General features: G+C 39.6%; 1 protein-coding gene across 1 annotated transcript in view; it reads right to left on the bottom strand.

Moving 5' to 3' along the window:
• Positions 1-6,816: 6,816 nt before the first annotated feature.
• The window catches only part of LOC140742090 (FYVE, RhoGEF and PH domain-containing protein 5-like), a 309,076-nt gene continuing 298,686 nt past the window's right edge, over positions 6,817-17,206 (bottom strand). Inside the window, exons 20-22 of the mRNA XM_073072916.1 lie at positions 16,353-16,481; positions 11,890-12,044; positions 6,817-8,047 (exon numbers count right to left, since the gene is read on the bottom strand). Coding sequence (XP_072929017.1) covers positions 8,011-8,047; positions 11,890-12,044; positions 16,353-16,481 — 321 coding nt within the window. The 3' untranslated portion in view covers positions 6,817-8,010. The remainder of the gene's footprint in view (positions 8,048-11,889; positions 12,045-16,352; positions 16,482-17,206) is intronic.

Below are 17,206 nucleotides of genomic sequence, written 5' to 3'. Positions count from 1 at the left end.
AGATGGTCTTAAAAAAAACAATTAGAAAAGATGGGACTTGAGAGGGAGAATCTCAGTAAACCAAAATGTTTTCTAAACTGTAACCAAATCCTCAAAGTATGTTTGACCACCACATTCTCAGTTAGTTTATTTAAAGATAAAGGAAGCGAGGATCCAAGTAAAGAAATAATGGAAAATTTCATACCAGAGTTGACTTCCAAAGAAACCTATTTAGGGCAAATGTCATGGTTAATGTAATATATCCAGAACATAATATTTCATATACTAACTGCCCAATAATGTAATCTAAAATTGGGTAAGGCAAAGCCTCCATTCTGTTTGGTTTTTTGAAGGCGAGCTTTATTTATTCGAGGTTTTTTTATTCCTCCATATATAGGAAGAAAGAATTGAATCCAAAGAGTCAAAATAAAAGATTTAGGAATAAAAACAGGCACAGCTTGAAAAAGGTATATAAATTTAGGTAAGATATTTATTTTAATAGAATTAATTCGGCTGATCAGTGATAAATTAGAAAGTGTTTTTAACATAATTCATTAAAGTTAAAAAAAATTCCTTAAATAAATCTTTATAATTCTTAGTAATTGTTACTCCTAAATACGTAAATTGTTTTCTTAAAATTTTAAAAGGAAGGTTAATATCAGTTGGTATTAAATTGTTTAAAGGAAACAGTTCACTCTTATGTAAATTTAATTTATATCCTGAGAACTGACTAAAATTAGTCAGTAGACGGAACACAAATGGTAAAGAGGTTGTAACATTAGATATAAAAAGCAATAAGTCATCAGCATAGAGCGACACTTTATGGATAGTACCTCTCCTTAAAATACCAGTAATCTCTTTAGACTCTCGAAAAGCAATTACTAAGGGTTCTATTGCCAAATCAAAATGCAGAGGGCTCAAAGGACAACCTTGTCTATTTCCACGTTGGAGTTTAAAGGGTTTAGAATTCTGAAGATTAGTAAGAACCTTCAAGATTAGTAAGAGTGGAGGGAAATAAATAAAGTAATTTAATCTGATGAATAAAATTAGGTCCAAAATTAAATTTTTCTAAGGATGTAATGTTCCATACCCCGTGGGTATTCTTGTAACTGTCTTATGACCACGATGTAATTGAGTATCTGGTGAGCATGATGTAATGGTCTTGTGATGGTGGGGTGATGTAATTTCCCACCAGTGAGAGGTCATGAGATGGCCTGTTTCAACAGGCATACAATGGGAAAGCCTTGTTGTGATGCAGGTCAGTTCATTGTTTAATTTGTCAGTTACTCCGTTATGCTGCGTATTCATCTCATGACGCAGTTTTGTTTTAAAGTGGAGTTTTATTTTCTGTCTTAAGTCTCAAAGGTTATTGCCAGCAGTCTCACCAAATGCTGCCAGTTATGGTTTCTACCTTTGCAGTCCAGTCGGAAAGTGAAGAAATTACCGAAGTATGGAAAACCCGAAGGATTGAGTAAAGTTGGTATTGTCGGCGGTAAAGCAGGATTGACCTTATTGAACCCTCGTTCAAAGAGATAGTAACATACATCCGAAATAATCCCTGCTATAACAGCAGGAAGTATTGGACACAGTGTTATTCGCCACAGGAAAGGTCTGTTCCTTTAGGCCGTTTTTATTTCCTTTGTTGTAAATCCTTCAGGCAAGGCATATTTCCACTGGGATCAGCAGTAACTTCATATTGTCGAGGAATTCATTACTTCAGGAAAGTCTCTCCTAATTGACTGTCTAAATCACTTGGACTTTTACATTTATCACTTTAAGACTGTGTTCGCATTTATCGCTTTAAGAACTGTTCAACTGTTCAAGTTGCCCTGTAGCAGTTAACTTCTGGTTAAGTTAGTCATTTGTTTACTTTTCATTTGTTGTTGAGCTGAGTTTAAATAAATGTTTAATTTGTTTATAAAAAACCAGTCTCAATTCTATATTCATTGTTGCCGTACCATAACAGTAAAAAAATAATTCCATTCAACTGTGTCAAAGGCCTTCTCCATATCCAAAGATATCACACATTCTGATATTTCCTTAGATTGAGAATGCATAAAATTTAACAAACACCATATATTAAAATGGGAATATCGATTTTTAATAAATCCTGTCTGATCATCTGAAACTATAGAAGATATAATATTTTAAGTCTACGAGCCAATACTAAAGATAAAATTTTAGTTTCAAAATTGAGTAAAGAGATAGGTCTATATGAAGAGCATTCAGTAGGATTCTTAATCTTTTTGAGAATAAGTGATATGGAAGCTTTGTAAAAAGACTGCGATAATCTTCCTACCTTGAAGGAATCTGTAAGGGTAGAACATAAGTGTGGTATAAGCAAGGAGGAGAAAGCCTTATAAAACTCTCTTGAGAATCCATCAGGTCCTGGGGATTTCCCAGAATGCAATTCTCGAATAGCCTGAGCAATTTCCTCTTGGGAAATGGGTAGATCCAATTGTCTATGATCATCTATCGAAAGACTAGGAATATTTAATTGATCTAAAAAATTATTCATTGCAATATTATCATTAACAGAGTCAGAACTATACAATTTGGAATAAAATTCCCTAAAAGTGTCATTAATTTCAAAGTGATCAGTTGTCATATCCCCATTAATTTTACGTATTTATTTAATTTGTTGCTTGGCTATAAATGGTTTCAATTGATTAGCCAATAGCTTACCAGTTTTATCTCCATGAATATAAAATTGACTTCTATCTTTTAATAACTGGCTTTCAATTGGATACGTTAAAAGATCATATTTAGTTTGGTTTCAATACGTCTCTTATATGTTTCAGGATCAAGTACCGAAGCACATTTATGATCCAGTTGTTTTAACTGATTAGCTAGTTCATTTCTCTCTTTGTTAGCTTTTTTTAATAATTGCAGTATCAGAAATAATTTGACCCCAGATATATGCTTTAAAAGTATCCCATATAATAAGACTAGACATCTCTTCCAACGTGTTTTCTTCAAAAAAAAAGAGTAATTTGATTTTTCATAAATTTTTAAAAGTCCTTATCGGATAACAGAGTTAAATTAAATCACCAAAATCTACTCATAGGGATAGGACCAGGAAGATTTAGAGATAGAAGTACAGGAGCGTGGTCAGAAATAGCAATCTCTTTATATTTGATCAATCAAATCAATGGAATCATTTGACTGTCAATAAAAAAATAATCAATCCTGGTATAAGAATGATGGACATGAGAGAAAAAAGAATACTCCCTGTCTGTCGGATGATGAAAATGCCAAGCATCAACTATACCACATTTAGTTGGAACAGACTGGATAAACAAAGCTGATTTATTAAGTGTGGCTGGTTTGACAGATAAGCGATCTAATACTGGAACTAATCAGCAGTTAAAATCTCCTCCCATTATAAGAGAGTAAGTACATAAATCTGGCAAAAACGAAAATAGGTGTTCAAAAAATCCTGGATTGTCTACGTTGGGGGCATATACATTAGCAAAAATAATCAATTTATTGTCTGAACTCCCTGATACAATGACACATCGACCATTAGGATCTGAAATAACTTTATGCTGAACAAAGGAAACCGTATTATCTACAAAAATCAAAACTCCACGTGATTTTGCATTAAACGAAGAATGGAATTGCATACCTTTCCACCGAGTAAAAAAAAAGGTAAACTATCACAGCTGCGTATATGTGTTTCTTGTAAGAAAATAATGGGTGCTTTAAATTTTTTAATATAAGCAAACTCTTTGTCCGGTTTAATGGGGTGATTCAGCCCTTTCACATTCAAACTAAATAAGTTAATATTTCAACCATTTTAAATACAAATCATTATGCAATTAAAAGATCTGGCCATAAGCTATTAAAACTAGAAAGCAAATCGTCACGTAAGGTAGTCAAACAGGCAATCAGATAATCAACCCAACACAGCTCCCAGAAAGATATAGGCCCTAGCCCCTCCTCCACCCAAAGCCAGAAGGCTGACCAATAGACAGTCAGCGAGCTAACAACTAAGTTCCCTCCCCAAAAAATCCTGCTGACAGAAACTCTGGTCCTTCAAGGTCAATTATGTCCCTATCAAGCCACAACATAAAAAGAAAAATAACTCAGTATTCAAAAATATAAAAGGGTCAATTTAAACAAATTCAAAGAAAACTATGTTAAAATAAAGCCTCAAAATGGGATATAAGTATCAAAAAATATATAACAAAAAACAGTATATGAACAGCCAAAACATAAGCTTATTGAAACCTTATTTCAAATTCATATTAACAGAAGAAAAAATTGATCAGATATGAAGTATAAGTTTTAGACTTCAGCCTTCAGAAACTCTTTTGCGCCTTCAACCAACTTTATTCTTCTTTGCAATCCGTTCTTCAGAACAATACTCAGACGGGCAGGAAACTGAAGGGATGGTTTAAATCCTTTATTGTAAAGTTCCGACATAACTTCTTAATATTTCGTACATTCAGCCATAACTTCAGGCGAATAGTCTTCCACAAATCTGACCTTGTAGCCATGGAAATCAATCATTCCTAGTCAACGGGTATGGCGAATTAAAAGGTCCTTAATACGAAATTCATGAAAACTTAGAATGACCGACCTGGGTCTCACTGCTGACGACAAAGGCTTCAAAGTCGGCGAGCGATATGCTCGATTGAGCTTTGGCTCAGAAATGAATAAAACAGGGAATAACTGTTTCAGAAAGTTTCCAAAGAACTTCGTAGGGTCAGTGCCTTCAATTGATTCTTCAGGACCCAGAATTCGCAAGTTATTTCTCCTGTTTCTATTTTCTAGACTGATAATCCTTTTCATCATTTTTTCATTGGCTAAGGATAACTCTTTGTAGAGTTTAATTATATCTTCAACATCCGCTTCAAGTGTCACAAACTTTGCAGTATTTTCCTGAATTCGGTTCTCATGCTCAGTTAGTTTGTTGGATTGTATCCAATTTGCCATTAAGTCTTTGAAACTCCTCAGAAAATTCCGATTTTTGCCATTTAAGGAAGTCAATGATTGAATCCAAAGTGACTGGGGATGTATCTTCTGTTTCTCTTCTGTGTTCTAAAGCTTTTGTTCTTTTCCCAGCCATAGTCGAACAGTATTAAAGTATTATAATAAGGTTTCAAAAAAAAAAAACCTGGTAGGAGACAAAAAAGTAAGTAGGGTAGGAGCAATCTAAAATGATGTTTTTCTATCGGCTGCCAACAGGGCTCTGAACATTGTGCTCTTTATCCATTTTTCTATGCTCTATGCACTATGGTATACGGTCTATGGTTTATGCTCTCTTCTCTATGTTGTGTGGTCTATCCTCTGCAGTCTGTGGGCTATAGTCTATGCTCCATGTTCCATTGACTATGCTCTCTACTCTGTCATCTGAGGTCTGTAGTCTAGGCTCTGTGCTCTATGTTCTATGGCCAATGTGCCATGCTCTATGTTCTGTAATCTATTGAGTATGGTTTATTCCCTATGGTCCATGATCTATGCTCTCTACTCTGTGTTTTGTGTTCTGTGGTCTATGGTCTGTGGCCTGTGATCTATCCTCTGTGGTCCATGCTCTATCACCTGTGCTCTGTGGTCTATATTCTATGGTCCTTCCTCTGTATTCTGTGGTCTATGCTCTATCATCTACACTCTATGTTCTATGGTCAGTTCTCTGTGCTCTGTGATTTATGGTCCATGTTCTATAATCTAAGCACAATGGTGTGTATGGTGCTAAAATATTCACATTCGACCTAATTTGGGCTCAGGGTTTTGTAAGTAGCAGAGCAGCTACCTCGCTGCGACCTACTGAAAGTCATCCCTTGAGCAAAACTTTTGTTGGCCAATAAATCCTACCTAACTACAAGGAGGGCGGGCACCCCCTCAGGGTTTTGCTTTGGCAGCTTGAGTCCAAGCACCCTGCACTTAGAGACAAACCTGCTGAGTTTCATGGCTTTGGAGGTGGGCAGACTCAATGGTGGTGCTGCTGCAGGAAACTGGTTTGTATTGGATGCACATGGAAGATCAAAGGCAGCGAGCTGACTGCTGGCTGTGTGCCCAGAGACCTGAGTTCTTTGGACAGAGAGCTCAGAAAAAGTGATACAACAGGCTTATAACATCGTAAATCAGCAAGTTGTTTGCTATGTCCCCCCTTTTGCTGTGAAATGGTGACACCTTTTTCCTTTAGTAGGGAGAGAGAGAGCCTGTGGTACATCGAATTACCAGGTGAATGAGTGGTCTTTGGGGTACTGCAAGTCTGTATCTGCATGCTTGAGTGCTTGGTGGGGTTGCCATTGCTTTTTTACTGATGGAAGGGGGGGGGGATCGTTGCTTTGCTGCTGCTTATACATGGGTGGGGGAAGCTGGGGCTAACATTTAATTGTCATTCATTTTTGGGGTACTCCTCTGTTTTCATGGATGTTTGTGAAGAAAAAGAATTTCAGGATGTATATTGTATACATTTCTCTGACATTAAGTGTACCTTTAAACTTTTTAAAGTACTGAACCACTTGAATGTTTTATTAGAAAGAAGTAAGAACTTTTTGAAGATGCCCTGCATTATATTATTATTCAATAAATTGGTAAAATAATCAACTCTTCACTGAGAAGTGGTGGAAGGTTACCCCTGCATTCCTAGAGGAGCCTGGAAAATTTAGCAGTGTCTACATATGAGAGTAGCATGTCATGGTGACTTTCCTGCACCATGGAACCCTGCTCTCAACGATTGTTAGACTGAAGGGAGAGGATGTAAGGCAATGGTTTTAAATGAAAGCTCATATTGAGACTCAGAGTGTGGCAGATGTTTGCTGATAAAAGGAAGATCACTTATCAACTTATATGATGCCAAAATGCTATTCATTGAATAAATTACACTGGTTTTCAAATGTTTATTAATACCTCATACTTTTCACTCAAACTTTCTTTGGCTTCCTTCACCATCAGGCATCAACTTCAGCCTGTGTATGATTGTGTAACATAAATAGAATGGATTATTATCCAGATGGATTTCTACTCAGCACATAGTACATATAATTTGTTTTCTGTGACATTCATTCCATCTTCAGGGTCTCTGCAAGTTTACATTCAGGCAGAAAATCTGTAAAATGATTTCTATCTTGTTCACTAGCACACAAGCAACTTCTACAGCTAAGCTCAGCTTCTACTCCTCATCTTCTACCTCATCTCCACCCTCACCTTTTCCAAAAGACCCTGATCTACAGCCATCTCACCAGTCTGGCCCACCTTTAATTTCCAATTGAGTGTTGTAGGTTTGCAAACTGTGTTGCTGTGAGTCAATATGAGGTTGTTGTCAAGCATGTTGTCTTACTTCTGGCAACAGGATTTCACTTCAGATTTCCATTGGTTCACAAATGAGACAGACACACACACACAAACACTGAGTTTATACATAGATTTCCATTAAGTTGCATTTATCTCAAATAATTCTCATCAAATGCTCCACTAGAAAATGTAGGAGTGAAAGACAGTGCTCCCAAATAATGACACCAACTGAAAAGTCCCAATCCATGCACAACACTGGGCTGAAAATCACTAGAAAGCATCCACTCTCCTTGGGATTAATCAAAAATGATAATCCCAGTTTGACCTTCTATTTCTGAACATGAATAATGCAGATCTTTAATCTATTCTTGCTCAGCACACCTTCACAATATAGCGTTTTTCTGTTGAGGACGTCAAGTAGCCTGTAGGGACATTTAAAATCAGACCTCGAGGGTTTACAGTACTTCATAAATTGATCTACTCAGGGATCTGTGTCGATACCATCATCGCCTACTCCACAAGATAACCCAGCTCAGGATAGCTGATATTCAATCAGAAAAGCAGCAAAATGTTAAAATGGTCCTGTAGTTGACAGGCTGTGTGGAACGCTGGACATCAGCAGATGTACACAACTCCAATCATTCTCCATCAGATACATTCAATGAAGAATCATCTTGAGATGTAAAGATACTCGAGCACATCAGTGGATCACAGTGGTCCCATTGCACTGCTACTGATGGATCAAACAAGTAAGGAGTGTTTCAATGTGAGGAGGCACCTTGGCTGCTATAACACAGATGCATCAAGCATGGCTTCAATCCACCTGCAATACAGAACACAAACAGCAGCAGTTAGTAATGTAACAGCAAACAGTGAAAAATGTGGCAGAAGCACATTAATGTGCAATGAATGGATGGATATGAACTTGTGTAGGCAGAAGAATTTAATTACTACCTTGATTTCTTTGGTACAACATCATAAAACAAGGGTCTTATCCTGTTCTATGTTCACTGTTCCTATGGTAGGGTAGTCAGAAACATGAGGGCTTAGGTTTAGGGATGTTTTAAATGAAATTAAAAAGTTTCTAAACCTCGACTGATGGTGCAATGACATCAGTGCCGGACTCCAGAATGGAGGTTCCCAGGTTCGAATTCAGTTCCTGAGTAAGCTTTCCATTGTGCCAGGTTGAGTGTTGAGCTCACAACTTGACCTCGTAGAATAAAGAAAAATACTGCGAAATGTCTGCGCCTTGTAAGGCATGAAAAGGCCCGACGCTGGCCTCTCAGGCCTGAGTCAATGTCATCATCAGTTCTATTAGACAGGCAATGGTTGGAGTTCACAAATGATTGTATATGAGAGGAAATCATGATGCTTAAGAGGCATTTAGATAGGCACATAGAAAGATAAAGACTTAATTCTGTTGATTCTATAATAGTGCAGTGGAACAATGCACCATTTTTGAATGAATCAGGAAAACACTAAGTCTGCATTTCATAGATTAGGAAAAAACAGTCTATAATCTATATATTGGGAGCAGACTCCATCAACTGAGATCACCACAGTCCTTATTTCATGAACTGGGACACACACAGACTACATTCCACAAAGAGGGATGCATAGTCAGTGTTCCAGAAACTGAGAAAAAAGACATACTGTATTCTATAAACTAGGAACAGGCTCGGTCTGCATTCCATAAACTGGCAACAGATATACTCTGTAGGAACTGACAACAGATTTTACTAGAAGAACTGGCAACAGATACAATTGGCCTGCCAAAAAACTGGGTCATACACAGAACAAGGGGACCAATATCCTGGTAGGCAGATTTGCTAGAATTACTGGGGAGAGTTTCAACTAGTTTGGCAGGGGAATGGGAACCAGAGTGATGTCAGATTAATAGGGCAGTATAGTATAGAGGTAGGTGCAATGTGTAGAGAGACTGTGAAGAAGGAAATGTGTAAAAATAACAGGATTGTTGATGTGGGAGATTTCAACATCCCTAATATAAACCAGGATCTTAGTGTTTAGATGCAACATAATTTAAGTATATCCAGGTAGTCTTTAAGATCAATAAGTAGATGGTCCAACAAGAGGAGGGGTCATACCGGACCTGGAGTTGGGTAATAAGCCTGGATGAGTGGGTGAAAAATTAGGGAACAGTGACCTTAACTCCTTAACTTTCTTCATTAGTCAGGCAATTCAGTTTAAGAGCCACAAGGTAATGTTACATACAGCTCTATAAAACACTGGTTAAACCACACTTGCAATATTGTGCTCAGCTCTGGTTGCCTCAATATAGGTAGGACCTGGAAGATTTAGAGAGGATGTAGAGGAGATTTACCAGAATGCCACTTGAATTCAAGGGCATGTCGAAAGCTAGGGCTTTTTCCTGTAGAGTGAAGGAGGATGAGAGGTGACTTGATAAAGGTGTACAAGATGATGAGGATAGAGTGGATAGCCAGAGATTTTTTTTCCCCAGAACAGAATACAAGGGGAATTGATTGGAGGAAAGTATAGGGGCGATATCAGGGGTATGTTCTTTACCCAGAGAGTGGTGGGTGCATGGAAAGCTCTGCCAGGGGTGATGATAGAGGCAGATAATTAAGGACATTTAAAAATCTCTTAGATAGGCATATGAATGACAGAAAAACAAGGGAAGAGCTAGATTGATCTTAAAATAGGTTAAAGGTTCAGAACAACAATGTGGACCGAAGAGCTTGTACTGTGTTGTAACATTATATGCTCTGTTTTTTATACACCAATGATCTGGATGACAGAACTGTTGGCTTTGTGGCCAGGTTTGCATTCGATTGAGAAATATATGGAGAGGTAGGTAGTTTGGAGGAGGCAAGTAAGCTGCAGTAGGACTTGACCAGACTAGGAGACTGGGCAAAGAAACGGCAGATGGATTGTATTGTAAGGGAGTGTTGGATCATGCGCTTTGGTAGAAGGAATAAAGGCATAGATTATTTTCTAAATGAGGAGTGAATTCAGAAATTGGATATGCAAATAGACTTCAGAATCCAAGAGCAAGATTCTATAAAAGTTAACTTGCAGGTTGAGTCAATAGTAAGGAAAGGAGGTGTTAGCATGCATTTCAAGAGAATTAGAATATTAAAGCAAAAATGTAATGCTGAGGCTTTATAGGGCAATGGTTAGACCACACGGAGTATAATGAACAGCTTTGAGCCCAATTTATAAGAAAGGATGTTCTGGCATTGGTGAAGGTCTGTCCTTATCAAGGGATCAGAGGTAGAGTGTCAGTAACTTTAAATTCCTCAGCGTAATCATTTCAGAAGATTAGTCTTGATAAAAGGTCTCGGCCCAAAATGCCAACTGTTTATTCTTTTCCATAGATGCTGTCTGGCCTGCTGAGTTCCTCCACCATTTTGTATGTGTTGCTTGGAAAACTATGTACAATTTTGGACACCCTGTTTTAGAAAAGAATGGTTAAACTGTGTAGAGTGCCGAGAAGGTTTAGCAATACTGGTGGACTGGAGGTTGGCCAAACCAGGTTGTTCTCCTTGAACATAGGAGAATAAGAAAAGACCCTCGAGAGGTGTTTAAAATTATGATGCAGTGATGAGTGTGTGGAATGAAGTTCCAGAGGAAGTGGTTGAGGCAGGTAGGCTTAGAGATTTTAGGGCTGAATACAGGAAATTGGGACTAGCTGGGTGGGCGTGTTGGCATGGACTGTTTGGGATGAAGGGCTTACCTTCATTCTGTATTGTTCTATGACTCTAAATGTTTACTGTCTAACATTATATCAGCAGGAATGACTTTCATGCTAACAAATAAAAAGCAACAATATCTAAACAAAATGACATGTAAATCTACAATCATCTGCCTGTGAGGCTGCAATATCAGTACTGAGTAAAGAGAAAACTCATACGTAGTGTGGAGGCCAGGTAAACAAAGCAGATATACTAAGTAAACTGAATCTAGGGAAGATGGTGCTCTGTCTGTAGCAGGTAACTAAGGGTATGTAATTTGTCTGCTACGGATTGTAATAGTTCATACAACCCCATGCTGGTCATATCCACATTACACCATTGCGCACATGTCTGTATCCTAATGCCAACCTGCATACTGCTTTGGCTGGGACCAATGTTACCAACATCTCAGCCTTTAAAACTAGATTACCATTAGGAATTCTACTCCTCTCATCCCTTATGGTGATGGGATTGAGAGTAAAGTTATATCTGTAGATCAGCAAACACCATGAGCTCAGCTCCCCAGACATTAAAACCAGAATAGCATAAGAGCAGAATTAAGTCATTTTGCCCATCAAGTCTGCTCCGCCATTCTATCATGGTTGGTTTACTGTCCTTCTCAACCACATTTTCCTGCCTTCTCCATGTAACCTTTGGTGCCTTTACTAATCAAGAACCTATCAACTACCACTTTAAATATACGAAATGACTTGGCCTCCACTGTCATTGCCAGCTGTCTGTGGCAATGAATTCCACAGATTCACTACCGTCTAGCTCAAGAAATTCCTCTATATCCCTGTTCTGAAGGGAGTCCCTCTATGCTGAGACTGTGCCTTCTGGTTCCAGACTCCCCCACTGGTTTTCACATCCACTGCATTTAAGTTTGTCAATATTTGATAAGTTATTGATGATTAGCCACAGCTGTGTGCTGTGGCGATGGTTTCTTTCTTACCTCTGTGCTGTGTGGATATCCTCAGCTTTGAAAGAATAGTAAAGGCTGGTCTTATGGTAGAGCTGGAACTCTGCACTGGGTGCACAGGACTCCCCATCCTTCCATTGTTTGATGGTGAAGCCCAGGAGAGGCAAAGTCTCTGCAGCAACTTTGTCCTGTCACAAAACAAAGACTGCTTAAGCTTTAGCCTTTAATCTGAATTGGTCCATTCCCGAACACCAACAAATCCACCTTAAAATTCTGACCACTCTGAATCCTCCTGGGCTTTAGTTTCTCCCCTAAAATCTATTTGGATTGTTGTCTATTTGGACTTTAGCAAGGTCCTGCATGGCTGGTTGGTCTGGAAGGCTATGTCCCCTGGAATCCAGGGAAAGCTGTTAGGTGGATACAACATTGGCTTTGGAGGTAGGAAGCAGAGCTGGTTAAAGGTTGTTTCTCAGAATGGAGACCAGTGACTGGTGCATTATTCTTTATGCAAGTACACAGAGCTTGATTAATAAGTTTGTAGATGATATGAAACTAGATGTCATTAAAGGTTAATATAAATAACAGAAGGATCTTAACCTATTAAGGAAGTGGACTGAGGAGAGGCAATTGGATTTTAATAAACATTACTGTAAGGTTATATGTTTTGGAAAGACAAACCAGAGTAGGATCTATACTGTGAAGGACACTAAGGAGTGTAATGGAACAGCGGAACTTAAGAGTACAAGTGCATACTTTGTTGAAATCTCCAACACAGATAGTATTGTAAAAAAGGCATTTGGCAACCTGGCCTTTAACAGTCCAGGCATTGAGTACAAGAGTTGGGACATGATGCTACAATTATGTAAGTCATTGGTTAGGCCACACTGGAGTACTGTGTACAGTTTTGGTCACCTTATTATAGGAAAGAGTTCAGAGAAAATATATAAGGATGTTGCTAGGACTTCAAGGCCTCAGTTATCCGGAGGGTTTGACCAGGTTAGGTCTTTACTTCTTGGAACACAGAGAATGAGGGGCGACTAATAGAAATGCTTAAAATTATGAGAAGCAAACATAAAGGTGGGTGGTAAAACTCTTTTCCTATAGGTAATGGAATCCAAACTAGAAGGCATAGGTTTAGGATGAAGGAGAAGTCTTTAAAAGAGTCCTGAGGGGCAACTTTTTCATGCAGAAGGCAGTAAGTGTATAGAGGGAGCTGCCAGAGGAAATGGTTCAGGCAAGTACAGTAGTACAATTTAAGAAGCACTTGGATAGGTACAGGGTGGGGTGGAGCTTGGTGGAACATAGGCTGAACACAAGAAATTGGGACAAGTTGGGTGGTCACCATGATTGGCATGGACTGTTTGGGCCAAATGGCCTTATACATATTGTATTGTTCTATTAATCTAATCTTCTCATAATGGATTCTTGGCCTAAACCATTGACCCTGCTCCTCCAGGTGTGGACTGACAGTGAATGAAATGTACAGAGTTTGGAGAAGAGATTCACCAGGTTGTTGCCTGGAATGGATAAGTCTAGAACTGGAGGGTACAGGTTTAAGGTGAGAAGAGAGAAATTTAGAGCAGAGGCCTGTTTCTATGTTGTAATGTTCTATGGTTCTATGTGGTTATTTGGACTGGAAAGATTAAATGTGATTAGAGTAAGTAGTATCATAGTCAGCATGGATGAGGTGGGCTGTAGAGGCCTGTTTCTAATCCATATTATTATGTTTTAAAACTGAAAAACAACACATACAGTAACTCCCCCATGGCATCCTCAAAGGACTGAAACAAATTAGTTGAATGTGATCTTCCTTCATAAATCCATACTAACTCTATTGAATCCTCTCCAGCACTGGCAACGTTTTGATTGGAGTAAGGGTAACTATGAGGCTATCAGGCAGGAACTTGGAAGGATAAATTGGAAACATATGTTATCAGGGAAAAGTATGGAAGAAATGTGGCTTATGTTCAGGGGATATTTGTGTGGGGTTCTGAGTAGGTACATTCCAATGAGACATGGAAAGGATGCTAGGGTACAAGATCCGTGGTGTACAATGGCTACTGTAAATCTAGTCAAGAAGAAAAGAAAAGCTTAAAAAGGTTCAAAAAACAAGGTAATGATATGAATCTAGAAGATTATAAGGCTAGCAGGAAGGAGCTTAAGAATGAAATTAGGAGAGCCAGAATGGGCCATGAGAAGGCCTTGCGGACAGGATTAAGGACAACCCCAAAGGCATTCTACAAACATGTGAAGAGCAAGAGGATATGACATGAGAGAATAGGACCAATCAAGTTTGACAATGGAAAAGTTTGTACGGAACCGGAGGAAATAGTGGAGGTACACATGAATACTTTGCTTCAGTATTCAGTACGGAAAAGGATCTTGGAGATTGTAGGGATGACTTGCAGTGGACTGAAAAGCTTCAGAATGCAGATAGTAAGAAAGAGGATGTGCTGGAGCTTTTGGAAAGCATCAAGTTGGATAAGTCACTGGGACTGGACAAGATGTACCCCAAGCTACTGTGGGAAGCGAGGGAGGAGATTGCTGAGCCTCTGGCAATGATCTTTGCATCATCAATGAGGACTGGAGAGGCTCTGGAGGATTGGAGGGTTGCGGATGTTGTTCCCTAATTCAAGAAAGGGAGTAGGGATAGCCCAGCTAATTATAGGCCAGTGAGTATTACTTCAGTGGTTGGTATGCTGATGAAGAAGATCCTGACAGGAAGGATTTATGAACATTTGGAGAGGCATAATATGATTAGGAATATTCAGCATGGCTTTGTCAAAGGCAGATCGTGCCTTACGAGCATGACTGAATTTTTTGAGGATGTGACTAAACATACTGATGAAGGTAGAGCAGATGTAGTGTGTATGGATTTTAGCAAGGCATTTGAAAACGTACCCCATGCAAGGCTTATTGAGAAGGTAAGGAGGCATGGAATCCAAGCGGACATAGCTTTGTGGATCCAGAACTGGCTTGCTCACAGAAGGCAAAGATTGGTTGTAGACAGGTCATATTCTGCGTGGAAGCCAGTGACTAGTGGTGTGCCTCAGCGATCTGTTCTGGGACCCCTACTCTTTGTGATTTTTATAAATCACCTGGATGAGGAGGTGGAGAGATGGGTTAGTAAATTTGCTGATGACACTAAGGTTGGGAGTGTTGTTGATAGTGTGGAAGGCTGAAAGAGGTTACATCAGGACATTGATAGGATGCAAAACTGGGCTGAGAAGTGGCATATGGAGTTCAACCCAGATAAGTGTGATGTGGTTCATTTTGGTAGGTTAAATATGATGGCAGAATATAGCATTAATGATAAGACTCTTGGTAGTCTGGTGGATCAGAGGGATCTTGGGGTCCGAGTCCATTGGACATTCAAAGCTGCTACGCAGGTTGACTCTGTGGTTAAGAAGGCATACGGTGCATTGGCCTTCATCAATTGTGGGATTGAGTTTAAGAGCCAAGAGGTAATGTTGCAGCTATACAGGACCCTGATCAGACACCACTTGGAGAAATGTGCTCAATTCTGCTCAAATGTGCCTCACTATAGGAAGGATGTGGAAACCATAGAAAGGGTGCAGAGGAGATTTACAAGGATGTTGTCTGATTGGGGAGCATGCCTTATGAGAATAGGATGAGTGAACTCAGCCTTTTCTCCTTGGAGTGACGGAGGAAGAGAGGTGTCATGATAGAGGTGTACAACATAATGAGAGGCATTGATCGTGTGGATCGTCAGAGCCTTTTCCCCAGGCCTGAAATGGCTAGCATGAGAGTACGTAGTCTTAAGGTGCTTGAAAGTAGATACAGAGGAAATGTCAGGGGTAAGTTTTTTTTACGCAGAGAATAGTGAATGCATGGAATGGGCTGCCAGCGGCAGTGGTGGAGGCAGAAACAATAGGGTCTTTTAAGAGACTCCTGGATGGCTACATGGAGATTCGAAAAATGGAGGGCTATGGGTAAAGCCTAGGTAGTTCTAAGGTAGGAACATGTTCGGCACAGTTTTGTGGGCCGAAGGGCCTGTATTGTGCTGAATGTTTTCTGTGTTACTATGTTTCACACAGTGATTGCAGTGTGCATCATCACAAGTTCCCCAGCGGCAATTTAGCCCAATAACTATTGGCACCAACATCACAGCAGGGTCAAAGGTCACATCTAGTGTTGGTAATTGGATGGGCTGAAGTTTGGCAGTACTGCCAATAGGAAACCAACTGATTCCAACAACACAAACTGAGAAAAACAAAACCTCTCCAGTATTTTAACATCAGATGGGTGTGTAGTCGAGGGGATGTATGTGTTTTTGGGCTGCTTGGGGCAGCGGCGAGAATTGTGGGGACACAGCAAACATGGATATCACAAGCTGCTGGGGTGAACAAGGATTGGTGGCCCTAGTCATGAGTCAGTTATTGGTTTACATGGGTTACGTTGAGGGTGGGAGACAGTTCAGAGGAAGACCTGGTACAGTAAAACCAGTTACATGCAGTGTGATGGGGTACTCTCACCTCTCTACTCCTGTACGTGTACAAAACTTTATCATGTATGACAAACCAAAGCTTCTTCCATTGCCGTCTACTTGCTTTCCGTCTCTGAAGATCGCCGCTCATTGACACCCCTTCATGTGAGCTTGCTGTCTGGAAGTACAGTCAAAACGTGAGAATTGAAGATGGCCCAACTTTTCATCAACCAAAAATGAGGAGTCCCAGGGTCAGAGTCACTCCCAGAGCTAGACTTCAGCTTAATTTTGCTAAAATTGGAGGAATGGTGGAGAATGAAAAATGTTGTCTAAGGTGGGGGAGTCTGAGAGCAGAGGACAGACACAGCCTCAAAATAGAGGTGCGATCATTTAGAATAGAGATGAGGAGAAATTTCTTTAGTCACAGAGTGGTGAATCTGGAATTTGTTGCCACAGGCAGCTGTGGAGGCCAAGTCAGTGGGTATACAATGCCTACAAAAAGTATTCACCCCTTTGGAAGATTTCGTGTTTTATTATTTTACAACATTGAATAATAATTTATGAATAATTTTTAGTACAGCACATTACAGGCCCTTCGGCCCACAATGTTGTGACAACCCTCAAACACTGCCTCCCATATAACCCCCCACCTTAAATTCTTCCATATACCTGTCTAGTAGTCTCTTAAATTTCACTAGTGTATCTGCCTCCACCACTGATTCAAGCAGTGGATTCCACGCACCAACCACTCTCTGAGTGAAAAACCTTCCTCTAATATCCCCCTTGAATTGCCTTCCCCTTACCTTAAAGCCATGTCCTCTTGTACTGAGCAGTAGTGCCCTGGGGAAGAAGCGCTGGCTGTCCACTCTGTCTATTCCTCTTAATATCTTGTACACCTCTATC

Source organism: Hemitrygon akajei, chromosome 19 (assembly GCF_048418815.1).
Source record: "Hemitrygon akajei chromosome 19, sHemAka1.3, whole genome shotgun sequence".
In the NCBI taxonomy this organism is placed as follows: domain Eukaryota; kingdom Metazoa; phylum Chordata; class Chondrichthyes; order Myliobatiformes; family Dasyatidae; genus Hemitrygon; species Hemitrygon akajei.
Note: the sequence above shows the minus strand (reverse complement) of the source record. Positions and strands in the feature narration are given on the sequence as shown.